The sequence below is a fragment of the Heterodontus francisci genome, chromosome 48, assembly GCF_036365525.1.
Source record: "Heterodontus francisci isolate sHetFra1 chromosome 48, sHetFra1.hap1, whole genome shotgun sequence".
NCBI lineage: Eukaryota > Metazoa > Chordata > Chondrichthyes > Heterodontiformes > Heterodontidae > Heterodontus > Heterodontus francisci.
Window position 1 is genome coordinate 4,000,022 of NC_090418.1, and position 27,116 is coordinate 4,027,137.

Sequence of the window (27,116 nt, forward strand, 5' to 3'; positions counted from 1 at the left end):
TCAGTTTCTGTCCTGGGATCTGCCAATTCATCATCATAAAAATCCCACTCCGCGTCCGGATATTCCTGATTAGGAGAGAGGTTAAGAGCCAATGAGAGCTCCAGTGATAAAAATTGTTGTGTTTTTGAATTCCCAGTCCTTCCCTCCACTCACCCCTCCTGTCCTGAAGACTCTGGCTCTCAGTGGCCTGTGAGTTACTGAGCCAAAAGGGGTAAATTCCGAGGGCGGGTTGCACCGGCTCGACTATTCCCTTAAGTCATGAAGATTAAGGGGGTGATCTAATCGAGGGGTTTACGATGATTAAAGGAGTTGATCGGGTCGATAGAGAGAAACTATTTCCTCTGGTCGGGGGAGTCCAGAACATGGGGGCAGAACCTTCAAATTAGAGCCAGGCCGTTCTTCGTCTGACAGTCTCAACAATGACTGCATGTGGACTATTCCACTGTGGAAGGCATCGCAGTCAAGCCTGATCCTGACCCCACCCAATGTTCGCACATTACCCAGCCGGGGTTTGCTGGCATCGATCAGGGGCAGGAAACCCCAGGCTGACCTTTCTCCCCCCCCCCGCCCCAGCCCAGAACACGGACTGCTACCCACTCCCCCGCACACCCCCGCCCTCCCCCCACCTACAGAGGTCAGTGTAGGCTTACACCACAGCAGGGCACTGTTCAGCCCACTATGCCTGTGCCGGCTCATTGAAAATGATATCCAATTGGTCCCATACCCACCCTGCTCTTTCCCCCACAGCCCTGCAAATGTTTCCTTTTCAAGTATTTATCAGAATGGGTTACTCACCGACCAGCCTCTCCTGTGCGGTAAGTAGGTGCCTCCGATGTGATCCAGGGGTGTCAACATTCTCCTCCTGCAAATCTCAACACAGCACAACAATCTGTGCAGCTGATCAAGACAAGATACAAGTCCAGGAGCTGAAGATAGGTTCACACTTAGCTTTTTAACCGTGAGTTCAGTTTCCAACCAGGTATCCACTCCATCGCCAAGACTGCCTACTTCCACCTCTGTAACATCACCCAGTCTCTGCCCCCCTCCTAAACTCTTCTGCCCCGTGTCCAAACTTGTCCCATTCAACCCCCCCCACCCCCTCCCCCACACCGCCCACCCTCGCTGACCTACACTGGCTCCCGGTCCAGCAACATCTCAACTTTAAACTTCTTATCCTTGTGTTCAAATCGAAACGTTGCCAGACAGGGAGTCAATGTAGGTCAGCGAACACAGGAAAAAGGCAAAGCCACGTAAATACAACAAACAGAACAATCAGAGATGGGCAACGACTGCAGCCTGAGTGTCACCCACAGTGATTTTAACCATCAGGAAAGACTCAACAAACTGAGATCTTTTGTCTAGAAGTGAGAAGGTTGACAGTTGATCTGATACAGAACTTTAAGGTTATGAAAGGGTTCGATAGGGTAGATGTGGAGAAGATGTTTACACTTGTGGGTGAGACCAGAACTAGGGGTCATCAATATAAGACAGTCCCTAACAAATCCAATTGGGAATTCAGGAGAAACTTCTTCACTCAGAGAGTGGTGAGAATGTGGAACTCGCTATCACAGGGAGTGGTTGAGGTGAATAGTATCGATACATTTAAGGGGAAACTGGATAAACACATGAGGGAGAAAGGAATAGAAGGATATGGTGATAGGGTGAGATGAAGAGGGCTGGCTCGTGGCATCATAGACCAGTTGGGCCGAATGGTCTGTTTCTGTCTGATACTACGCAAAAAAACACACCGTGAATGGCTCCTTGGGTGAGACCCCTCCCCGAGTCTGACCAGTGCCCTCCGGAGAGGAGGCGAGCAAAGGGTTAAGAGACGGGTGACTCACCGGGGAACAATGCGAGCATGTTGGACCATCCGCTTCTCTGAAAATATCCGGTCCAGGGGCTTTCCAAAGTTGGGAGTCAGGGACCCCCTTCCTCCTCGCTGCTCACTCAGTGACTGAGAGTACCCAGTCAGCTCCTGGTAATCACCAGTGTCAGCGAACCGCAAACTCAGCCCAGCGTAGTCCGAATCGGAATCAGGAGGAGCTTCGGCCTGGATGAAAGATTACAACGTTACCTTTAACTTCAGTGTGAAAGGAAAGGGAGAATCTCTCTCTCTCTCCGTCTGTCTGTTTCTCCATCTGTCTCACTCTCCATCTCACCTGTCTCCTGTCTCTACTCAGGACGAGCCCAAAACTTGGCTGGAAAAGGAGCAACACCAGCAGATTCCAAGCCATGCACTGGGGCAGAAACATCTGCAAGAGAAGGATGAGTTAGTGATTCATGGTGCAGCCCAGGGAGTTGTTTCCAGTGTATGTACCCAGTCCGACAGTATAACTGGAATCTAACTGCTGGTCCGTTTCTGACCACCCTGTGACTTATATTTGTTTTAAACTAACAACAGAAAGCTCACCTTGTGGTTGGTTGCTAAGTTATCCTGCTCGGTGTGGTCCTGAGCTGCACAGAGCAGTAAGATCCCAGACACGATCTCAGCTGGGAGAGCTGCCATTTATGTCCCCGAGGCTAGAGAGGATCAAAGATCACCTGCAGATTCTGCCCTGATCCACTGACCCTTAAGTTGTGCGCAAACATTGGGCAAAGTCAGGATTGGGGCTTCCCTGCGATACCCCACTGCAGTCGAATAGTCTAGGCTTACCCGTCAGGACTGGACCACTTAAGCACACAGCAGAAGATAGTGCCCAGTGCCCGTGGAACCAGACATCCCCAGCCAGCGCTTACCGGAGAACAGCAGGCACAGACATCCCCAGCCAGCGCTTACCGGAGAACAGCAGGCACAGACATCCCCAGCCAGCGCTTACCGGAGAACAGCAGGCACAGACGTCCCCAGCCAGCGCTTACCGGAGAACAGCAGGCACAGACATCCCCAGCCAGCGCTTACCGGAGAACAGCAGGCACAGACATCCCCAGCCAGTGCTTACCGGAGAACAGCAGGCACAGACATCCCCAGCCAGCGCTTACCGGAGAACAGCAGGCACAGACATCCCCAGCCAGCGCTTACCGGAGAACAGCAGGCACAGACATCCCCAGCCAGCGCTTACCGGAGAACAGCAGGCACAGCTGGGGCGTTAAACAAACATAGGAACACACAGCACAGGAGGAGACCACTCGGCCCATCGTCCCTGTGCTGTCTCGTTGAAAGAGCTATCCAATCAGTCCCACTCCCCCCTGCTCTTTCCACCACAGTCCTGCAAATTTTCCCCCTTCCACTATTTCTCCAATTCCCCTTTTGAAAGTTACTATTGAATCTGCTTCCACCGCCCTTTCAGGCAACGCGTTCCAGATCACAACAACTCACTGTGTAAAAATCATTCTCCTCATCTCCCCCCTCTGGGTCTTTTCCCGATTATCTTCAATCTGTGTCCCTCTGGTTACCGAGCCTCGTGTCACTGGAAACAGTTTCTCCTTATTTACTCCATCAAAAACCCTTCATGATTTTTGAAAAACCTCACTTAACTTATTCTAAGTTGTTTATATGAAACTCTTTCTGTATCTGCTGGGTATATACATATATACCCAGTAACTTTCTGGTTTTTGAAGTGATGAAGATTAAGATTCACGGTTACAAAAAAAAAAGCATATTTCTGTTAAGCAAGAATAAATCCGGTTAATATAAAGTTTAAATGATTCCACCCAACTTTTTAAAAAGTAAAGAGATGGAAATAATCTCACCTTCATCCTGCTTGCGGATCCCTCTCTGGTACAAGGTTGTTAAACCCCGCTCTGTTTGTTCCTGGACTGGTGTTTCAGAGACTCTGTTACATCCCCTTTTGCTGGGGTTTTTATAAAGGGTAATCTGGGTGGGTTTTAAAACAAAATCCCTTTCTATTAAATCACGTGAATGGGTTTGACCTGGGTTCAAGTGATTTTTTTTTTTCGCTTTTAATTTTAATTTTTTTTTTGTTTAATCTAAATGAAAAATCAGCGAAAACACAACGGAGATTAAACAAGGATCCCTCCCAAAAGTGCCAGACTGTTATAGTACAAAATGTTTGATTCAGGTCTGACCTGGGTCAAGTCAACTTCAACCGATTTGATTTTAAATGGTTCGATCCGTCCCATTTTAACCCACCTTTCCATTTCGACGGAATCAATTTCACACCAGTGTGTTGGGGGGGGGGGGGGGGGGGGGGGGGGGAGACAACAAGCGCTTTGAAAATAAAAAATTGCAAGTTAATTTTTTTTTAAACAAAAAGAACGATCGTCTGAGATAATCTCAACGAAACAAAAAATTCCCCAAATCTTGCAGCAAATCCGATGCAAAATGTAACAATTTGGAAATGAAAACTGTCCCAAAGTCTGAAGCATTTTTTTTTTATTTGTTACGAAAATATCTCACTTGTTAGGGCTGCTCGCATTATTTAACGAATGTTAAAAGGAGACACACAGACAGATGTGGGGTCAGAGGGTGAAAACCTCTTTAAAAATACATCCTTTTTTTTTATGAAGCTAGTGTTAATTGCAAAGACTGAAATGGGGCTGAAGTTCCGGGAAGCTAAACAAACAGAATTAGTTTCTACGCTGAAACAAAGTCAGTTTTTGGAGGAATTCTTTACTCCGGACCCGGCATGTTAAAACAAAAAAAGAAAAAAAGTGCTACGGATACTGGAAATCAGAGAGAGAGAAAAAACTTGCACTTCTATAGCGCCTTTCACATCCTCAGGACCTTCCAAAGCCCTTCACAGACAATAAAGTACTTTTGGAAGTGTAGTGACTGTTGTAATGTAGGGAAGGGAGGGGCGACGAATTTGCGCACAGCAAGATCCCACACACACACACACACAATGTGATTATGACCAGTATCATCTGCTTTTTTGATGTCGATTGAGGGATCAATATTGGCCAGGACGCCGGGGAGAACTCCCCCGCTCTTCTGTGAAATGGCCCACCTGCGAGGGCAGAGGAGTGGCCTCGGTTTAACGTCTCATCTGAAAGACGGCACCTCCGACAGTGCAGCACTCCCTCAGTCTGTACTGCACTGGAATGTCAGCCCGGACGTCTGGTTCTTTAAGTCTCTCGAGTGCGACTTTAACCCCAGCACTCTGATTCAGTAGGCGAGAGAGAGAGAGCTACACACTGAGCCCCAACTGACACACAGGGTATCTGAAATAAAAACAGAAAATGCTGGAAACGCTCAGCTAACTTTTCAGGTCAGTTCTGATGAAGGGTCACCAACCTGAAACGTTAACTCTGTTTCTCTCTCCACAGACACTGCCAGACCTGCTGAGCGTTTCCGACATTTTCTGTTTATGTCCTAGATCTGAGGTCTCCGAGATTTAGCTTTGGGTCCTGATCGAGGGAGCAGTTCCCACTGGTCAGTGAGACCCTGTCTGGGGGGGGGGAATACAAATTTCGGAAAAATTATAATAAAGTATTACAAAGGTCAGAAAAAAAAATCTAATTGGAAAGGTAGGAGGGAGTTAGAGTTGGAATTCTTGAAGCAGAGAAAACAAGCTGTTTTAAAAGGAAAATGCAGCAAAATATTAAAGAGTGTGGGTGGGGTGGTGAGTAGGAGAGTGAGGTTAGATTAGGTCTGCAACAGTGACTACACTTCAAAAAGTAATTCACTGGCCGTCAAGCTCTTTCGGAAGCCCTGAGGATGTGAAAGGGGCTATAGAAATGCAAATTCTTTCTTTGATTGTTAATTTGAATGCCGTACGTTTCTGCTCAAACTGCCCTTCATTTTGCAGCAGTTTCTACCACTTCGTTAGACAAGGCTTCAAATGGTCACAAAACATCAAATTTTTACCCTCTTGTGACCGGTCTCGCTTTTACTCTGCCTTTATATCTCCCATTCCGGTAATCCTGTATCCAGCAGGTTACAATCAGTTTCTAATATCTATTGTATTATATCTATTCTAGCGAGATTCACTGCTCTTTTTAAATGATGAAAGACAAAGCTTTTGGTTTTAGAGCACCAAAGTTGAAAATTAACAGCGTAGAGGCTCATAATTCCTTTATCCTAAATCTCAGAAAATGCTGACTGTTATATTTGCAGGTATGATACATTAGTGTTGTGTTTACTTAATTACACATCACTTTACAGCACAGAAACAGGCCATTCGGCCCATCTGCTCCGTGCTGGTGTTTCTACTCCACACGAGCCTCCTCCCCTCCCTCTTCATCTCACCCCATCACCATATCCTTCTATTCCTTTCTCCCTCCTGCGTTTATCCAGCTTCCCCTTAAATGTATCGATACGATTCGCCTCAACCACTCCCTGTGATAGCGAGTTCCACATTCTCACCACTCTCTGGGGAAAGAAGCTTCTCCTGAATTCACTATTGGATTTATTAGTGACTGTCTTATATTTGATGGCTCCTAGTTTTGGGCTCCCCCGCAAGTTTTGATCGATGAATTAATTCATGCAACTAGTGGTTGGGATTCGAGGAGACTGAGGAGTCCCAGTCGCCCAGTATTGTGGTCTGAGTGAGGAATGTGTCGGAGCAGAACAGGCTGCAACGATGGCTGATTTTCAACACCCTCAGGGCGCACGGAGGAGAACAAGCTTGTGGGATTGGTGTGTTTGGAACTGATGGAGGAATGTTCCGAGAGGCACGGAGCGCAGGATCATTGATTAAATAATTAGACGGAAGTGAGAAGGATCATGTCAGAAAATAGGCATGTCTTGTGCAGGAGTAGGAGCAGGCCCAAAACAACCTTACCAGATACTGCAGGAGGTTTCAAATACTGGTTAAACTTCCTCTTTACAGAGTGGAGCTGTGAGAGGAGGATAGTGTGGAGGATAAATGCCAGCTGGCCCAAATGGTCTCAATGTAACTCGATGTAAAAGTGTTTCTTGGAGGTAGTTTTAGCTCTGGAAATTTTCCATTTCCTGGGATCGGGAGACACCTCACCCAAATTCTCACCTACCTTGTGTACGCTGTGATATCAGCCTCAAAATAGAACGTGTCCAGTTGCCTATAGAACGTCTGCACTGACTGCTGACGTCTCACCCAGTTCTGGGCCTCTGTACCTTGTGTGCTCGTCCCTCGCAACCTATTGAGCTCAAATCACCTCTCCACTTGGAGAAAATCTAGTCCATTCACCATACTGGAACACAAAAATCGAACCTGGCACTCGCGGTGTCGGCACCGAGGGAGTGCTGCAGTGTCCGAGGGGCCGTCTTTCCAACGAGACGTTAAATACAAGGCCTCTCGGGTGAACATAAAAGATCCCACAGCTGCCATTTCGAAGAGCAGTGGGGAGTTCTCCCGGTGTCCTGGGGCCAATATTTAACCCTCAACCAACATCAGTAAAAGGAAGAATAGATCATCATTATCACGTTAATTACTGGAGCTGGCTGTGTGCAAATTGGCTGCTGTGTTTCCTACAGTACAACATTGAGTTCAAGTCAAAACACTTTGGGACATCCTGAGATTGGGAAAGGCACAATAGAAATGCAAGTTCTTGTTCCCTTTTCCTCCAAAACATTCATTGGTGAGATGAACGGCTGCTTGAGTGAGGGATATGGAGTCTATTTTGCCCATGGAACTATTCCCCAATAGAATAAGCATCTACAGCACAGCAAGGGGGAAAGTAGTGTGTCCTGGACAAAGTACAGAGCTGTCTCACTGGGAGGTAAGACTCTCTGCCAGATCTATTTAATCTGATTGTTCCGAACAGTTTAAACGACTCCCTCCCAAATGGACATCTTGATGAGTATCTCGGGCGGTGATAATTCGCAGACACCCCAAATCTATGCCTCCCTTTCTTCTCTTTTGTTCTTCTTGGAGATTCCTGTTTGCTGTCAATGTCCTGAGTGATTTGAAAATGACTCCCTGCCAAATGCCTCTTCTGCATACACTTTAATTGCAGGAAGTGAGACTTTCTAAACAAGCCTGGGTGCAGACCTTCAGAGCAACACGTTTGCAACGCTCCCAGGGACGTGTGTTACTGCTCGCTATGGTTTATGCACGAAACAGGATAAATATAGCTGCTGTTGACAGTTTGTCAATCGTCTTGGATCCGCTCTCCAGACAATGAGGGTTGATCCCAAGGGCCCACCTCAATTTTCGGCTAATTGGGTCTCATTTCAGTGGGCAAGGTCAGCGATTAAAAGCTGCAGATAAGGGGCGAGTGCAGCCCAATGCAGGAAAGTGTCTCCCAATTCTCATCTTCTTGTGGTACAACACCCAAAAGTAGTTCATTCTGAGTTCTGGGTGCCTGTCCTATTTTTATCACCAGCGTCTGCTGCCAACAAGTTAAATAAATATCAGTGATCCTTAACCCAGAGCAGAAGGTCAGGCTCCTTATCTCATAGAAAGGAGGATCAGATAGCCTCATCATGGTTAAAGGGTGAATGTGTAGGACTCTCCCACAATCATAACATAGAATTTTACACACAGGAAGCTATTCAGCCCATCATGCCTCTACTGACCCTTTGAAAGAGCTACCCAATTAGTCCCACTCCCCCCTGCCCTTTCCCCGTAGCCCTCGAAATTATTCCCCTTCAAGTATTTATCCAATTCCCTTTTGAAAGTTACTATTGAATCTGCTTCCACCGCCCTTTCAGGCAGCGCGTTCCAGATCACAACAACTCGCTGGTTCTTTTGCCGATTATCTTCAATCTGTGTCTCTCTGGTTACCGACTCTGCTGTCACTGGAAACAGTTTCTCTTTATTTACTCCATCAAAACTCATGATTTTGAACACCTCTATTAAACCTCACTGCTCGAAGGAGAACAATCCCAGCCCTAGGGCCAAAGAGCCCATTTCCACGTTGAAACTTTTATGGATAGGTCGACGTTTCAGGGCAGTACTGACAGGGTGCTGCGTTGTCAGAGGCGCCGTCTTTCAGAACAGACATTAACCTTCTATCAAATCTCATCTTACTCTTCCCTTCTCCAAGGGGTTCAGACCCGGCTTCTCCAACCTATCCTTGAAGTTCCTCATCCCTGGAATCATTCTCATGAATCTTTTTTGCACCCTATTAACTTAACATCCTTTCGAAAGTGTGGCACCCAGAATTGGACAATACTCCAGTTGAGGCCGAGCCAGTGCTTTACACAGGTTTATCATAACTGCCTCATTTTTGCACATTTTGTCTCTATTTATAAAGCTCAGGATTCCATATGCTTTATTAAACACGTTCGCAACCTGCTCTGCCACCTTCGATGATTTGTGTACATATACCCCCAGGTCCCTCTACTCCTGCATCCCCTTTTAGAATTGTACCCTTGAATTTATATTGCCTCTCCTCATTTTCCGTACCAAAATGAATCACTGCAGACTTTTCTGTATTAAACTTCACCTGCCACTTGTCCACCCATTCCACCAGCCTATGTCCTTGTCTATCACTATCCTCCTCACAGTTCACAACACTTCCAAGTTTTGTGTCATCTGCAAATTTTGAAGTTGTGCCTTGCACACCCAAGTCGAGGTCATTAATATAGATCAAGAAAAGCAGGGGGCCTAACACCGACCCCTGGGGAACCCCACTATATACCTTCCTCTGGTCTGAAAAACAACCATTCGCAACTACTCTCTGTTTCCTGTCACTCAGCCAATTTCCTATCTATGCTACTACTGTCCCTTTTAATCCATGGGCTCTAACTTTGCCCACAATCATTCTGACCATCATTCCTCCCTGGGTGTGGATGACAGCTATCAGGCAAGATTAAACAGGCTGGGGCTCTGTTCTGTAGGAGAAGGCTGAAGGGTGGCCTGAGAGATGTCTTTTTCATGATAGCATTCAATAGGGTCGACGTAGAGAAGATGTTTCCACTTGTGGGGCGAGACCAGAACTCGGAGTCACAAATATAAGAGAGTCACTAATAAATCCAATAATGAATTCAGGAGAAACGTCTTTACCCAGAGTGGTGAGAATGTGGAACTCACTACCACAGTAAAGAGGTGAACAGGAGAGATACATTTAAGGGGAAGCTGGATAAAGATGAGGGAGAAAGGAATAGAAGGATATACTGATAGGGTGAGATGAAGAGGGCTGGGAGGAGGCTCGTGTGGAGCAGAAACACCAACACGGAGCGGATGGGCTGTACATTCAATGCAAACACCGACTAAAAACAGATTAACTGATTGATCATCGCATTTCTGGCACTGATGGGTTTACCAGTTAGTCAGTCAGTGCACGTCAAAGTAACTGTGTTAAGAGGCTTTCTGATGGCGCAAGTCAATACAGAAATAAAGCACATTTATTGTACTCCTTTTACATTATCTGTACAAAGTAGGGTTGTCACCCATCTGAGTTTGGACTGGACAGACTGGGTTATGAGTGAACTTTGCAGAAATGTCTGGATTGTGAAACACACTCAATAACGTTGATATACACAGCAGGTACGACACGGAAAACAGGCCATTTATCCAACTAGTTTAACCCCCATGCGGGCAAATAGTATGTGAATCATGTTTACTCTGTCCCCATATCCCTTTATCTCTTAACCCCCCCCCCCCCCACCACTGTCATTTTGAATGTTGACATAGTTACTGCCTCAAACTACTCAGCCTGGAGTGAACCCCACACCCTCACAACCCTCTTGTGTAAAACATGCTTCTCCTGCTTTGTCCTAAATCTCTTGAATTCAGTCTTGGGGTAAATGGTCAAGTTTTATGGATGTGCAGTGAGTTCATGAGGATAACAAATGTCAGAACCCATCCCCCCATGGATTTGGGATACTTGGCCCATGTTTATCAGGATTATTAGACAGTCCAGTGTAAGAGTACTCAACATTAACCAGTAGGTGATGATCTCTTATGATGAGTACAAGCAGAAACAAGATGAACACAACTCAGTTACAAAAAAAAACATAATGCTTTATTTACTTCAAAAAAACGACACATCATTTATCTGCATCTTCCTCCTACACAGACTCCCTGGTCTTGACTGTTTGAGACACTTATTTACACCAGCACTTTGCAAAAATAATGTTTTAGTCCACATTCCTGAAACGCAGACAGAAACTACACGGTTCAGGCACGATTCACCCTGTGCCCCTCACTTCATTCACCATCCAACATGAACAGAGTACACTCGGGCTGAAAGCACTCTGCTCCAATTCTACCCAATCTCTCCCAAGGTTACCAACTGCTGCTAGAGTGAGGGCACCAGTCACCTGCTGGTCTTCGAGCAAGTGAATGTTCTTCCTGCGTGTGCCCAGTATTGAGTGTCAATGGGCTATTCAATCATGGTGCACACTATGCCTGACATTTACAGAGAATCACGTTCCCCCTACCCGATTGATTCCCCCACTCTCTCCCCTTAACCCAGTGTAACTAAGACCAATTGTGACACCAGTTTGAACCCAGGACCTTGCTTGGTCAGTATGGCTCAGTTCCCCCTGGGAAGTGCAAGTGACCAACCAACTCAAGCTGGAATAAACTGTCTTTATCCAAACAGGAGCCACAGTGTTGCCCCGTTAAACCCGTATGGTGCACCATTCACTACTTCACTGCCCAAACAAGGAAGAAATGAACCTAAACTCAGAATGCTACATTCAGCCATCAAAACAGCAATAAAAAGGCAGACAGTTCAATACACAATTCCCCCGGCCCCTCCCAGTTAACGCAGTGCCATTGCAGCAGAACTGCAGCTGGGCAAGCATCGACACTGCTGGGAAATCCAGATCCTTGTTCTGCATAGGCACACATTTCAAATATTTACAAGATGTGCATCACTCGGATTTTGACAGTTATAGTTTCAGATTGCTGGAGTACTCTCCAAAATATCGAGTCCTGAGTAATTACATTTTAAACTAATTTGTTCCACACCCGCTTTCAGTTTCTGCCCCTTTACAGCTACACGCCTGGTGCTGCACGATATGAAAGTGGGGCATATTTGATCTCTGTACTCCCTGAAAGGCACAGCTAGATAGAACTATGTGCTACAGAATTGCTCCACATGGCTGAATATTAAAAAGGGAGACGTACCTACAATCCTACCTTGGATGCTAGGTTACTGCCACACACGCTGACTGCCCTCTACTACCTCATCCAAAGGAGGCTTTGACATGCGGGCATCAGAATGTGATTTGACCAGTGAGCACAGAAGCTAATCCTGTCCTCAACCATATGGTCAGTTTCCAGCAGAGGTCACCAGAGAGCAATTCTGAACAACCCTGACGCTCCAAGGCCAAGCGTGAACAGGCACGGCGGAGAGGACACAGACTCGGAACCTTCCTGCTGGTCCTAGTGCTATACCTGGTGGTTTACTGAGCATTTGGGGGGCATTATGCTTGAAAAACTAGTAGCTGGAGGCAGAGAGGAGGTAGGTCGAGGGACTTGTTAAAGCATTATGACGTTTGAGCCACCTCATAAATGGGTGAGCAGAGGTGGCTAGATTTCCCCGGTCATAATAGCATTAAGCATCCAGATTTCTCCTTTTAAATTATTCAGCTATTCAGTAATTCAGTAGACATATTTCCCCTTCAGGTATATGACTCTCAGACTCAGGGGCATTAAAAAAAAACACCAAAAACAAAAAAAAAAAATCCAAAGTTTAACACTTTCTTTGATCTATCTGCAATTTCCAAGTTCCATGTCTGGTCTCACACGACGACGTTTCATCTGGTTCGTGGTTTCACAGACGTCGTACACACATCAACCATGGATCTGCCATGGCTCCAAACGATATCCAGCGTGTTCATACGTGTAACACGAATAAAGATGCCCCTTTCTAACCTATTGAAAATACTTGGGAGTACGTGTTTCACAATTGCGGCAGGAGACAGAGAGCCAAATGGAACGGGCGACTTGCAGTCCGAAATGGAGCTGGGAAGGTTACACTTTTAAAACGGACGCATGGTTACGATCAGTTTTACCTCTGACCTAAAAATCAAACTTCTCATTGAACATTCTCAAAAGTTTTCCGACATGCTCCGTGTCCCAGAACTCGAGACACCAAGGCTTGGATCGTTCTGCTCGGTGGTGGGGGGGGGGGGGGGGGGGGCGGGTGGAGCTGCAGACAGTGGGGAAAAGAAACACAAGACTCCCAAGCTCAGGGCTGCAACATGATGTACTGGGGAAGGCGGTCTCCTTTCTGCATTAACGACACTGGGAAACGGGCCACTGCTGGAAGAAGTAACGTACCCTAGGGCCTCGCTTGCCAACGCAAACTCAAGGTTTCTTTTAAAACTGATTTTTTTTTTAAACTGAAAAGCAAAGAAAAATATTCATAAATACAGGAAATTAATATTTATTCAACAAGCAGTTTCCTTGTCCTTGCATGGCTGCTGTTGAAGCTTCGAAGTCACCATGCCCCATAATTCAGATGATCCGGCAGTATAGTGCACAGCTCAGGGATACCCCCACCACCACCACTCTCACCCCATCTGAATAGCAACTGCTCTACTTCCAAAATAGGAATCTTACCACCGACAAACCCTTAAAAGAAAGTTATTCCATTCCCCTTGAATGCAGAAGCAGTAACAAGATCCTCTTTTTTTTTTTGCAAGTTGCAATAATTCTCAAGGGCATATTGGAGCTGCCAGGAGCGAGGAGCACTTCTCCGAACAAAGAGGGCACCTTAACAAAACGAGGTGAACTCCCTTCCCATTCATCCAGACCCAGAAGGCAGTGGAGTGGCCCGAGTTGGTTGTAACCGCTCTTAAAAAGAGTCACATTCAGCCACCTTCTTACAACGTGAAGAGTTCTCAGATTCTTTACTGTTCAAATAAAGTAACTCCCTTCTGCCGTTTCTTTTCCCCACGGTTTCATTGTTTGACCTTCCAGCTGTTTCCTCATTTCGTGTATTTTTCCCCCCCCCCTCCCCCCTCACACCCTGACGAGTCACAAAACGAGCTGTTCATTCAAGGAACTTTCTTGTGGCCCGAGCTTGGCTTCTTCCCATCTCTCGCGTCTCTGCACCTCTCGCAGAAAAAGACGTCTGGGACGTTCGACTTACGGATTTTGGCGCAAGACAGGTGGATCCAGGTGTTGCACTGGTTACATTCGATCATCGGCCTGCCTGCAAAGGGCTTCTGGCAATAACACGTCACCAGGCCCCAAGAGTCGTCATCTGGAACAAGGAACAAACGCAAGAGAGCAGTCAAGATCAGTTTCCAGTCAAACGTAAAACCACTCCTCTTCTGCCCCTCCCTGGCACAAAGCACAGTTTGAGAGGAAGGCTGCTGTTCAGGTCCACTTCATTTCCCCCTAAGAGAACCAAACCTGCCTGCCTCTCAGCAACATGCAGCTCTGGCTATCTGAAGCCTGGAGTTCCAGCAAATCTCACTCCTTTCCAGGTCGGTCACCGAAGCGGCAAAGTCAAGCGACCTGGAATTTCAGCCTGAGGGGGTTGAGGGTGAGCCTTTTACAAGCTTTTCTGGAGTTGCAGGGTTTTGCTTCCGTTCTCAATATTTAACCCACAAGGTTCCACGGTAACCAACCTGGTGCTTCACAATCAGGTCAGCATTCACCTGATCCAGCCATTCCATAAAGGAGACCAGTGTCTGGCCGGAATCACACTTTCTAGCAAGTCTCGCTGTGTGAAGGAACACATCCACCTTTGCGTAGACTTGCATTTTAGAACCAACAAATCCCTGGTTTCACTAACCTAGCCCACCTGTGAGTATTGTTTCAGGTTTGCTTTTGACTATCTGGTTAACTATTGGGTGTACCTCTGGGAGATGAGTTGTGACTCTCCAAGGCTGAGAGAGTACAGATAGGTCATGGTGGTGATTGCAATCCGCAATGAAGATAGTTAAATGAGGACCTCCGATTTACAGAAATATGGAAACTGTAAACCAGGAACATTACTTCAAAATTTTCCAATAAAAGGACAGAAATGAATGAACTTCATCTTTCCAGCAGAGTAACAAAAAAAATCACTGGAGTTATTCAAGATACAATGAGATGCTATGATGGGATGGCTACCATTTCAGGGGTGTGCTTTTCTCAGCCTTCACTGGCCTCGTGTCTGATGTTGTACAGCACATTAAGTGTGATTTGTCCTTCAACACAACAGCTTGCATTTATATAGCGCCAGAGTAAAACATCCCAAGGCACCTCACAGATGTGTAACCGGACAGAAAAAAGAACTGTGACACTGAGCCAAAGTTGGAGATTATTCGGATGAGCGAGTGACTAAGAACATGGCCAGAGGTAGGTTTTAAGCAGTTTCATAAAGGAGGAGGGGGTGGGGGGAGAAAACAGGTTGAGGGAGGGAATTCCAGAGATCAGGACAGCCAATGGTGAGAAATGCACAAAAGCCCAGAATTGGAGGAATGCAGAGTTCTCAGTGGACTGTAGGGCTGGAGGAGATTACAGAGATAGGAAGGAGGCAAGGCCCTGGACGGATCTGAACAAAAGAATTTTGATGCAAGTTTAGATATGGGCAGTGGAGTTTTGAATGAGGTGAAGTTTATGGTGTCAAATCTGGAAGTAACAAAGATGAGCTGAGGCAGGGGTGGAGATGGGTGACATTCCGGAGATGGAGGTAGGCAGTCTTTGTGATGGAGCCTCAGTTGAGGGTCAAATAGGTCACTGACGTTCCAACATTCTGGTTGGGCAGCAGACAGTGGCCGGGAGAGGCGATAGAATCAGTAAAGGAAACTAAGTTTGTGATGGGGGATGAAGATATTGGTTTCGGTCTATCCAGTGTTTAGAATCATAGAATGGTTACAGCACAGAAAGAGGCCATTCGGCCCATCGTGCTCATACCGACTGTAACTCAGCGAGCCCCACTGCCCTGCCTTTTCCCTGTAGCCCAGCAATTTTCCTTCTCTTCAGATAATTATCTAGGTCTCTTTTGAAAGCCACCCTTGAATCTGCCTCCACCACTCAGGCGGTGCATTCCAGATCCTAACCACTCACTACGTGAAAAGGTTTTTCCTCATGTAGCTGTTGCTTTTTTCACCTGATATCAGAGGTTCTCGACCCTTCCACCAAGGAAACAGTCCCTCCCTATCTACTCTGTCCAGACCCCTCACGATTTTGAACACCTCTATCAAATCTCCTCTCAACCTTCACCGCTCTAAAGAGAACAGTGCCAGCTTCGCCAATCTATCCTCGTAACTGAAGCCTCTCACCCCTGGAACAATTCTTGTGAATCTTTTCTACACCGTCTCCAACAGCTTCACATATTTCCTAAAGTGTGGTGCCCAGAACTGGACACAATACTCCAGCTGACACCGACCCATTGTTTTATAAAACTATGGGAGAAGACTGCAGCTCATCCAGGATGTGGTGAGGTAGAGCTGGACGTTGTCAGCATATAGGTGGAATTAATGTCACGTCTTCGAGTGATGTCACTGAGGGGCAGCATGTGGATGAGAAGTAGGAAGGGGGGTGGGGTGGAGTTTCCAGAGGTAGCAGTGCAGGATGAGAAGTCATCGCAGGAGATTCACTGGCTATGACTGAATAAGCAAGAATGGAGCCAGGTGTGGGCCACTCCGCTCAGTTGGAAGCAGAGGAGAAGCATTGGAGAGATAGTGCCCGATGATCACAGTGAGAGGTTGTTACTTTGATGAGGGCGCAGAGACCTCAGTGTTGTGCCAGGGGCAGAAACACAACTGCAGAGGTTCAAACATGGAGTTGCGGGAAAGTTGGGCATGGATTTGGGTACCAACACATTCAAGGACGCTTTCATCATGTGCTAACTCTTGTTGGTGACAAACTGGAGCCAGTTACAATAAAATATAGTTTTGATTTGTTTTTGAACAGCAGATGCTGAAGATATTCGGGTACGGAATTGTCGGATGTTGTTGCTGGCTTTATGACAAAAGTTACTAATATTACTTCAACTCCATTACAGTCAGATTAATTCCTTCGAAAGCTAATAACATTCGTGACGCCAGCATCACTGCGCATACCAAATCTCCCGCTGTCCACCATGACACCAGCTAACACACTGAACTCAAAATCCTTCTGCTGGTTTACAAATCCGTCCACGGCCTTGATCCACTCCATCTCCAGCCCCAACACCCCAGCACATGCCCATCATCCACCCAACTCAGAGTTCCGCTGAATCCCTTGCAGCAGAGAACAGCGAGTAAGATATACAACCCAGTACACCCGGGGAGCACAGCCTCAACCCCTCAATGCTCAGTCATGACAGGACTGGAAGCAGAACTGCTCTCAGTGTCCTCACAATAATGGGGAAGGATGCCCGGGGCTGGGAATGGCCAGAGGTGGAGGGGTTGGTGCTCAGGTTGCTAACCAGTACCTCCTATTGGAAACAGCATCTGTCAGGACATCAAGTGAGGAAATAATAAGGCTTGGCTGACGAGGAGTTGCAAACATTATGTCCAGGCTCCTGTAAACAGAATGGGTGAGGTTTTGCAGGACCACTGGTACCCACGCCACTGTACCAGTCACTACCTTCAGGAAAGGTAGCAAAACACAGCTCAGGACATGGGGGCGACAAAAAAAAACATCCATCCAAGTTTCTGCCACACTGACGTACTGGGACAGCTCAGCTATCTTTCAGGACAGGCTAAAAGATGAACATTAATGGGGGGGAAGACGGGATGCGAGGAGAAAGGGAAATAGTCAAATTGGAAAGGCAAAAGGCGCAAAGAGAAAGGATTTTAGAGAAGATTCAAAGCAGCATAGAAGTAGTGAGGCAGAGAGCAGTCAGCCAGTGTCTGAGACGCAGGAATAGAAAGTTGGAGATGAGAACAATATGAAGAGGAGATCATGGCAAGTGATAACCTGCAGGTATACATGACGCAACAGACTTCTCAACCAATCACACACCAGCTCACACTCGAGCAAGACAAGCACACTCACCACCTCAAGTTCTTTTTTTTTTAGATTTAGAAATACAGCACTGAAACAGGCCCTTCGGCCCACCGAGTCTGTGCCGACCATTAACCACCCATTTATACTAATCCTACACTAATCCCATATTCCTACCACATCCTCACCTGTCCCTATATTCCCCTACCACCTACCTATACTAGGGGCAATTTATAATGGCCAATTTACCTACCAACCTGCAAGTCTTTTGGCTGTGGGAGGAAACCGGAGCACCCGGAGGAAACCCACGCAGACACAGGGAGAACTTGCAAACTCCACACAGGCAGTACCCAGAATTGAACCTGGGTCGCTGGAGCTGTGAGGCTGCGGTGCTAATCACTGTGCCGCCCACTGATGGGAGAACGGAGAGCTCTTCACTCTCCTCTCCCTCAGCATCCCGAGTACAATGCCAGCACTAATCTGAAAGCTGGCTCCACAGCACAGACAGTGTAGGAGGAAATCTATGGGAGTTCTCCTGAATTTTGGGAGTCCCCAGATGGATCACAACCGTCCTTTCTGGGCCAGCATGTTGCTCTGAACATCTGCACAATTTTTCAGTGCAACAATTCCCCGCGGGGAGGGTAGACCGAAATGAAGAGACTTCATTCAGGAGAAGCTAAAAATGCATCACGATCCCCCGCTTATCATTTAATCACTCCCGCCTTCCACCCTATCACAGACCTTCCCTTTAGCTCTTCGCCCTCCCCCACATCCCCGATCTCTGCCTCGGTACTTGCTTAAAACCTGTGACATCTCGAGCTTTTTCCACTTCTAACAAAGGGTCACCAAACGCTAACGCTGTTTATCTCTCCACAGATGCTGCCTGACCCGCCAGGTATTTCCAGCACTTTCTCTTTTAATTACTAAAACATTACAAACATCTTCTGTTCTTAATCTTCAAGTAACTAATCCTTTAAATTTAAGGTTACGCTTTGCCATTCACCAAAACCACTCCTGAAAGAGACCAAGCTACCAATTCCCCTGCTCTCCACACACCCCATCCCCGAACCTCCCCTCCCCCACCAACTTTCTCCCTCTGAAAACGTTGTCTCTTTACTGGGGCAGTTTTACGGACAGTGAACATACATTTAACTGGGAACCAGACTGAAACAATCCAAATTCATTAAAGTTAGGACCGCTACAGCTAAAAAAAACAAACCTCTATTTATTTAGTCTTTCACACCTTCAGGATGTCCCAGGATAACTTTATTGCCAATGGATTACGTTTTGAAATGTGGTCACTGTCGTTTCGTACACTGTCGCCAATTTGCACAAGGCTAGGTCCCACAAGCAACAAGGTGAATGACCAGTTAACCTGCTTTGAGTTGTGCCCAGGACACCAGGAGAACCTACTTGCTGTTCTTTAGTTCTGCCTCATCCACCGGGCGTAGCCCCAAATTTCATCTCACCTGAAAGATGGCACCTCCACACTGCACTAAATGTCAGCCTAGATTAAGTGCTCAAGTGTCCGGAGCGGAGCTTAAAATCACCACCTCCGAGCAGACAGAGGTGGCTTCAAACTCATTTTCCATGTGTTTAATTCCAGTCAGATACCAGAGGTAAACTGACAGCATCTAATCCACCAAATTCAACAGGGCACTTTTTTTTTGTTTTAAGACTCAAAAATGGGGCAAAAATATTCTGTCAAAACTGACCTGATTCCACCATAATGTCTTCATCCATTATCCGCGTCTCGCCTTCACTGGAGCTGGTTTCACCATCGTGACTGTTTCCCATACTGAGGCACTCTTTGATTCCCATTTTATAGTTCTCGGGATAAGTGGCCTCTGGATCTGGTCTCAGAGGCTGAGAGAGAAAGCTCGCTTTCACCACCTCTTCGTCCGAGTCGGTTTCGCTCAGCGAAGCCTTGATCTTCTTCTCAACCCCATCTTTCGTCGGCTTCTGTTTTTTCCTCCTCTTGATGCGGGCGAAGGTGGACTTCTCCCCGCCCAGCCCCCTCGGCTTTTCCACTTCCGAACTCCAACGTTTGCTCTTCTTCTCCTTCTTCTTCTCGGGCGCAGGGTAGAGGGAATCCTTCAGCTTTAGTCTGTCGAGCAGTACACCATCTGGCTTTAGGTGGTGGAACCCATTCCGCTTGGAGGAGTTTGCTTTCTTCACAAACTTCTGAATTGTATCAAAGTCGACGGATTGGGTGGAATCCCAGCTGTCACTGTCCAAAACACTCTCCGTCCTGATGGGGGAATTTGAACTCGACAGGGGCCAGTCACAGTCCTGTGAGAATTCGAGGGGAGAGGAGTCACACTGCAATTACAGGAGATTACAGAATCTGGAAGAGGTTTGTACATGTTCCTGCAGCACTTGCACCTCGTATGAACACAAGAAATAGGGGCAGGAAGCAGCCACACAGCCCCTTGAACCTGCTCCTGCAGTCAATATCAGGGCTGCACTTCTACATCAACGCCACTTTCCTGCCCTATCCCCATATCCCTTGACTCCCTTAGAGTCCAAAAACCTATCAATCTCAGTCTTGAACATTACTCTTCGACTGAGCATCCACAGCTCCCTGGGGTAGAGAATTCCAATGACATGGAAAATTCTGAGTGGGTCTGAAACCAAAATGATTCCACATCGGTACATACACCACCCAGTCTAGCCATGCAAAGTACATGGTCCCCAATTCAATCTTTAATATGTACTGGAAAGCATGCACGGGTTTGCACTTAGCAAAACACAGGCACTGACTCTCTCAATAAGAACAGCGCAAGGCTACAATGAACATCCCATTCACACAGCAAAGCCCCACAAACAACTATGAAATATTTCACTAGTGGGTCTGTTATGGGTGATGTTGGTTCAGGGACAAACATTGGCCAGGAACTGGGAGAATTCCCCTGCTCATTCTCAAATAGCACCACTGGATCTCTGATATCCAACAGAGCAAGCAGATGAGGCCTCGGTTTAAAATCCTACCTGAAAGATGCCAGCTCCAAACATGTAAAACGCTCAGGTACTGCACTGCCTGGTGCAGGATGAGGCCACAAAGATTGCAGTACATGAAAGGGGGGGGGGGGGGGGGGAGGGGGGGAAAGTCAGCAAGGGCTCTCATTCCTGAGCATTATCCAGCTGCCCCAAACTGCAAAGGTCATGTCTGGATGTCAAGGGAGACAGAATCTGGCTGACTGCGGTACCCCCATCCTATGGGGGTATATGCTGCCAAACCCGTCATTTAGTCTCCTACATTTTGCTGAGATACAGAGAAGAAGCTGGAGTTTCTGGAACCTAGCCCGGAGTCAGCTCTCCAGAACAGGATAATAAGTGAACGGGTAAATCTTTAGCTTCCTCACATCACACCCAGAGCATTCCAGGGATGGATCACTCCAGCCTAGCTCTGTACACAGTGAAGGGACATCAGCTGAAAGCTTAAACATTAACATGCACCATTCAAGCATAATATATTTCTATAGTGATCAATGTAACGGGTTCATCGGCAACCTCTGTTGCCCCATTCCTTTGTTCATTATTAACCATTAGCAGGCACCGTGTGGTCCCTTATGAGGAATTAAGACATGGATCATTGCACACTGGCTTGTCTGAGAGCTTTGAAAATCTATCACAAAGTGAGGACCTTTGAAAACAAAGGGCGCCTTCAAAATCGAGTTAATGTAGCTTTTGCGACTGCACAGGAACCGGGGTCCATCCTGGGTGAGTAACCAATGCACAACTCAGCTTCAATCCCCTGGCCACCAAGATACCAACCACACCCCCAACAATCCTGTCTGCTGTGGCTCAGTGGCTAGCACTCACGTCTCTGGTTGTGGGTTCAAGTGCCACTCCAGACCAACACTCTAGGCCGACACTCCCAGGGCAGTACTGAGGGAGTGCGGCACCGTCAGAGGCGCCGTCTTTCAGATGAGGCGTTAAACCAAGGCCCCATCCGCCATCTCAGCTGGAGGTAAAAGGCACGATCTCTCCCCAGTGTCCTGGGTCAATATTCATCCCTCAGTCAAGGGGACACTCAACGCAAGCTTGAGGAACAGCACCTCATCTTTCGACTGGGCACTTTACAGCCTTCTAGACTCAACATTGAGCTCAATAATTTTAGATCTGCCCCCATTTTGTTTCTTTTTTATTGCTGGTTCAATTTTTTCTTTTGTTTCTTTCTTAATCACTTTTATTTGTGTCCAGACACATCTTTTGTTTCTTTACGTCTTCCATGACCACTCCTTTTGGCTTTGTACCATGAAACCTTTTATTATTTAATCTCTCCTGCCCTCCACCCTACTCAGACCTTCCCTTTGTTCTTCTTTCCCCATCCCACCCCTGCTCCACCCTTCACTTGCACAAAACCCGTCACATTTCTCATTTTTCTCAGTTCTGATGAAAGATCACACAGACCTGAAACGTTAACTGTTTCTCTCTCCACAGTTGCTGCCAGACCTGCTGAGTATTTCCAGCATTGTCTGTTTTTATATCACTAAAACATTATCTGGTCGTGGGATCTTGCTGTGTGCAAATTGGCTGCGGCATTCCCTACAAAAAGTGGCTATACTTCAATCAGGATTTAGTTGGCTGTAAGACGCTTTGGGAAGTCCCGAGGTCATGAAAGATGCTGTAGAAATGGGAGTGTCTGGAAAGCATAAAAGGGATTGGGCAAAGTCAACGTGGGTTTACAAAAGGGAAATCATGCTTAACAAATCTACTGGAGTTTTTTTGAGGATGTAACTAGTAGAATAGATAAGGGAGAACCAATGCATGTGGTGTATTTGGATTTTCAGAAAGCTTTTGATAAGGTCCCACACAAGAGGTTAGTGTGCAAAATTAAAGCACATGGGATTGGGAGTAATATACTGGCATGGATTGAGAATTGGTTGACAGACAGGAAACACAAAGTAGGAATAAACGTGTCTTTTTCTGGGTGGCAGGCAGTGACTAGTGGGGTACCGCAGGGATCAGTGCTTGGGCCCCAGCTATTCACAACATATATTAATGACTTGGGTGAGGGAACAAAATATAACATTTCCAAGTTTGCAGACGACACAAAGCGGGAGAATGTGAGCTGTGAGGAGGATGCAAAGAGGCTCCAATGTGATTTGGACAAGTTGGGTGAGTGGGCAAATGCATGGCAGATGCAGTATAACGTGGATAAATGTGAGGTTATCCACTTTGGTTGTAAAAACAGAAAGGCAGATTATCTGAATGGTGATAGATTGGGAAAAGGGGAGGTGCAACGAGACCTGGGTGTCCTTGTACACCAGTCGCTGAAAGCAAGCATTCAGGTGCAGCAAGCAATTAGGAAGGTGAATGGTCTGTTGGCCTTCATTGCAAGAGGATGTGAGTACAGGAGCAAGGATGTCTTACTGCAGTTATACAGGGCCTTGGTGAGACCACATCTGGAGCAGTGTGTGCAATTTTGGTCTCCTTATCTGAGGAAGGATGTTCTTGCCATGGAGGGAGTGCAAAGATGATTTACTAGGCTGATTCCTGGGATGGCAGGACTGACATATGAGGAGAGTTTGGGTCGACTAGGCCTATATTCACGAGAGTTTAGAAGAATGAAGGGGGATCTCATAGAAACCTATAAAATTCTAACAGAACTAGACAGGGTAGAAGCAGGGAGGATGTTCTTGATGGCTGGGGAATCCAGAACCAGGGGTCACAGTCTCAGTATACGGGGTGTGCCCTTTAGAACCGAGATGAGGAGAAATTTCTTCACTCAGAGGGTGATGAACCTGTGGAATTCTCTGCCGCAGAAGGCAGTGGAGGCCAAGTCATTAAATATATTCAAGAAGGAGACAGATATATTTCTTGATGCCAAAGGGATCAAGGGATTTGGGGAGAAAGTGGGAACAGGGTACTGAATTAGATGATCAGCCATGATCTTTTTTGAATGGTGGAGCAGGGCCGAATGGCCTACTCCTTCTCCTATTTTCTACATTTCTATGTTTCGCTCTTTCTTTTTATGCTAACCTCCCCAAGATTATTACTTTTTGAAGAAGAAAATGGTGGAAGGAACCAAACCAAGTCACGCCTGGGCCACTCCAAACAGCCAACTGGTTAGATCCCAATTCTCTGAGCTATAGCCAAGCGGACCACAGAAAGGGGAGCTTGTAAAGAAAGCATTCCATCGGCACTATGGTTTCAGTCAAGGTCAATGGTGCACACCTGATACTTTCATACAACTATGCCGGGCGGGGGGGGGGGGACCACTTTAAACACTATTTTAGATTCAGTCCTTCCAAACTGGAGAGCAGTTTGAGCAGAACAACACTGGGATGAAGCACTGGTTGAAGCAAACTGATTGATCAACAGTATCACACAAGGTGTACTGGCTAAATGCAATAATTCCTGTCGAAAAGAACGTGCATTTGAACAGCAGCGCTCCTTTTGTGTGAAGAAGTGCTTCCTGACATCACCCCTGAACAGCCGAGCCTCTTGTTCTGGTCTCCCCGTCAGGGGAAATAGTTTCTAACTACCCTATCAAATCCTTTAACCACATTAAACAACTCAATTAGATCACCCCTTAATATTCTATACTCGAGTGACTACAAGCCTAGTCTGTGCAACCTTTCTTCATTTTAGCCCCAGTATCATTCTGGTGAATCTGTGCTGCACCCCCTGCAAAGCCAATATATCCTGCCTGAGGTGTGGAGCCCAGAACTGAACACAGTTATTCCAGATGCAGTCTAACTAGAGCTTTATATAACTGCAACAAAACTTCCACCCCTTTGTGTTCCAGCCCCTTTGGCTAACGTTTCAATGAGCCTTTTAAATTATTTTGTTGCTGTCCTAGTTTTTAGCGATTTCTCTATTAGGGATTCCGAAATCTCTCTGCTCCTCCAATCCTTAACCGCTCACCATTTGGAAAACACTCTGCTCTATCTTTCCTGAGTCCAAAGTAGATGGCCTCACACTTCCCCACACTGCACTCCCCTTGCTGTAGTTTTGCCCACTGATTAATCAAAAGGCTTTTACAATGAGGCTGCTGATAACACAGTTAAAGCAGAGAACAGACTAGGTGTCGGGGCCAGGTAATAGTGTCTCACCTCTTTGGAGGGCGGAATGTAACCAGTATAAGCCAAAACGAAGTTGCAGAACTGATTGAAATCCTCCACTGTGCGTTTACGCTTCTCAGCCGGCTGCAAGGAGACAAGAGGGTTAGAAGGGGACAAACAGGGCCAATGCTAAAAACTCCACAAGACTGTGAGTACACTACAGTTACTGTAACTGGCCAGGACAGAAGAAGGGTCACTGACCCGAAACGTTAACTCTGCTTCTCTTTTCACAGATGCTGCCAGACCTGCTGAGTGGTTCCAGCATTTCTTGTTTTTATTTGGCCAGGACATTCACAGATATTCAGATCAGAAAATCTACACTTGAGATTCCTTCATTATGGGCAGCTGTCACTCACAAACCAAATTCCACAGCCTTAAAAAGTTCGCCAATATAGTGAGTCTGATCCCATCAAACCCAGAACCATCATAATGTTTGCTTTGGCCACTCACTCATTGCATCCTGTGCTTGGCAAGTGATTTCAGGACTGGGGCAGTGATGTTAGGACCAAGTTAGACAGACTCTTACACCGTCAGTCCACCTGGATTCAAACTTGTGTGGTCTATTTACAGCTGGAGGTGCCTCACTCACAACAGCCAGGTATAAGAAGCTGAGCCCTAGTGATGTGGATCACATTCTGCTCCTAGTAGGAGAAAAGGGCATGACGACAATCGCAACACCAAGTACAGTCAGCACTCACCTGAGAACCTGCTCCAGCAGTCTGCAGTGGATCTGAAAGAGAGAGAACCTGGTTAGGCAGAATTGTATGTTCTTAAATTTGTGACAGATTCATGGGTTTCCAGGCTGTCATAAATACCAGCTCCCCTTACAGGCCAACCTCACGCTAGGGCAAACCATTCCCTTACAGCCTCCGCTCCATCCCTGACCCCCATAGTGCCGCCTGCTTCCGCCCCCACCCCACTTCCCCCTTCCAACCCACCTCTATCTTACCGCCAACAGACTTCTCCCTCTCCAGCGTCCCCCAGACACAATCTCCCTCTCTCTACCCTCTCCCACAACATGGTCTGCTCTTCCTTCCTTGTTGGAGGGGTAGGAGTGAGCGGAGGGCCGCGCCGTCAGAGGGGCAGCACTGAGAGTTTTGGACGAGACATTAAACCGAGGCACCGCCTGCCCTCTTAGGTGGATGTATGAGATCCCATGGCCAAGAAGGGCGGTGGTGTGGAGGGGGATGATGTGGTGTGGAGGGGGATGATGTGGTGTGGAGGGGATGATGGGGTGGGGGAGGGGATGATGGGGTGGGGGGGGGGGATGATGGGGTGGGAGGGGGGGATGATGGGTTGGGAGGGGGGGAAGAGGGTGGCGGTGTGGGGGGTGGAGGGGAGGGGATGAGGGGGTGGAGGGGATGAGGGGGTGGAGGGAATGAGGGAGTGGAGGGGATGAGGGAGTGGAGGAGATGGGGGGGGGGGGGGGGGAAAGAGTTCTGCCTGGTCTGGGACCCATCTTTATCCCTGAGCCAACATCACAAAAACAGAATATCTGCTCAGCGTCACCCTGCTGTCTGTGGGATCTTGCTGTGCACCCCTCCCCCTCCCCCTCCCCCTTTGGCGGCAGCGGTGACCACACTTCAAAAACAGGAGCGACTTCCTGAGGCGGAGAAAGGCGCTACAGAAATGAAAGTCTGTCTGCCTGCTTTCCCCACCCCCACCCCCCGGGCTTCCCTCGCCATCTGCCGGACCTGCTGCCTCCCCGAGGCCCCGGCCCCCCCCTCAGGCCCACCGCCGCGGCTCAGCGGGAGCCCTCTCTCCCCGCTCCATCCCCCGAGGCCCGGAGCCTCTCCTCCTCCTCCTCCCGCCGCCGCTCACCGCCTGCCGCCTCCGCCATGTTCAGCATCCTCCGCCCGGGGCTCCCAGCTCCCGCCGCTCGGCAAAACAAGCCGGACCTGGGCCCGGGCGCGCGTCCTCGCCTCTCCGGGGCCGCGCCTCGGTCCCTCTCCGGGGGGGGGGGGGGGGGGCGCGCGCTCCTCTCTGTCGCGGGGCCGCGCCTCGGTCTCCCTCGCTCGCTCTCGGGGGCGCGCCCCGCTCCCGCGCCGCTTTCGGGATTTTTTCCCCCAAACCCCGCCCCCTCCAATTGCCGTGACGTCACAGCCCAGCCGGGACCAGGACACTCGCGCAGCTCCGGGCGGGGGCGGCAAGGGCTGCTGAAGTGTGTTGTGCTTTATTATTAAAAACGAATCGCGTCCTTATTCACACCCCCCTCAATTTAAACTTCATACTCATTCTTATTAAATTGATTTATTGACTTAAAATACAGGAAATACTTCTCAAATTCTTCAACGTGTTTCAAACAACCCCCCTCCCACTCCCCTCACTCTGTCCCGCCCCTGCAGTCAATCAGGTGAGCTCTCGACCAATGGTGTGATACGCGCCAATGGCCGTG

The 27,116-nt window shown here is 47.6% G+C and overlaps 1 protein-coding gene across 2 annotated transcripts; it reads right to left on the minus strand.

Annotated features, from left to right (window-relative positions):
• Positions 1-10,766: 10,766 nt before the first annotated feature.
• Positions 10,767-26,795, minus strand: phf23b (PHD finger protein 23b). Of its 2 annotated transcripts, none has more exons than XM_068023756.1 (5): positions 26,543-26,795; positions 25,420-25,451; positions 24,713-24,805; positions 19,364-19,940; positions 10,767-13,986 (listed from the first exon to the last, which is right to left on the minus strand). In XM_068023756.1, the coding sequence occupies exons 1-5, from the start codon at positions 26,568-26,570 to the stop codon at positions 13,778-13,780; spliced, it is 939 nt and encodes a 312-aa protein (XP_067879857.1). In that variant the 5' UTR covers positions 26,571-26,795; the 3' UTR covers positions 10,767-13,777. The 2 variants fall into 2 exon arrangements, with proteins under 2 accessions (XP_067879857.1, XP_067879856.1); XM_068023755.1 differs by having other exon boundaries at positions 19,364-19,970.
• Positions 26,796-27,116: the final 321 nt, after the last annotated feature.

What these genes read in the sequence shown, in the direction of transcription:
- phf23b (XM_068023755.1), bottom strand. Translation starts at nt 26,570, where the DNA reads ATGCTGAACATGGCGGAGGCGGCAGGCG. An exon ending in CATGGCGGAGGCGGCAGGCG is followed by an intron (nt 25,452 to 26,542) that starts GTGAGCGGCGGC and finishes TCTCTCTTTCAG; the next exon opens with ATCCACTGCAGACTGCTGGA. An exon ending in AGACATTATGGTGGAATCAG is followed by an intron (nt 13,987 to 19,363) that starts GTCAGTTTTGAC and finishes TCCTTGTTCCAG; the next exon opens with ATGACGACTCTTGGGGCCTG.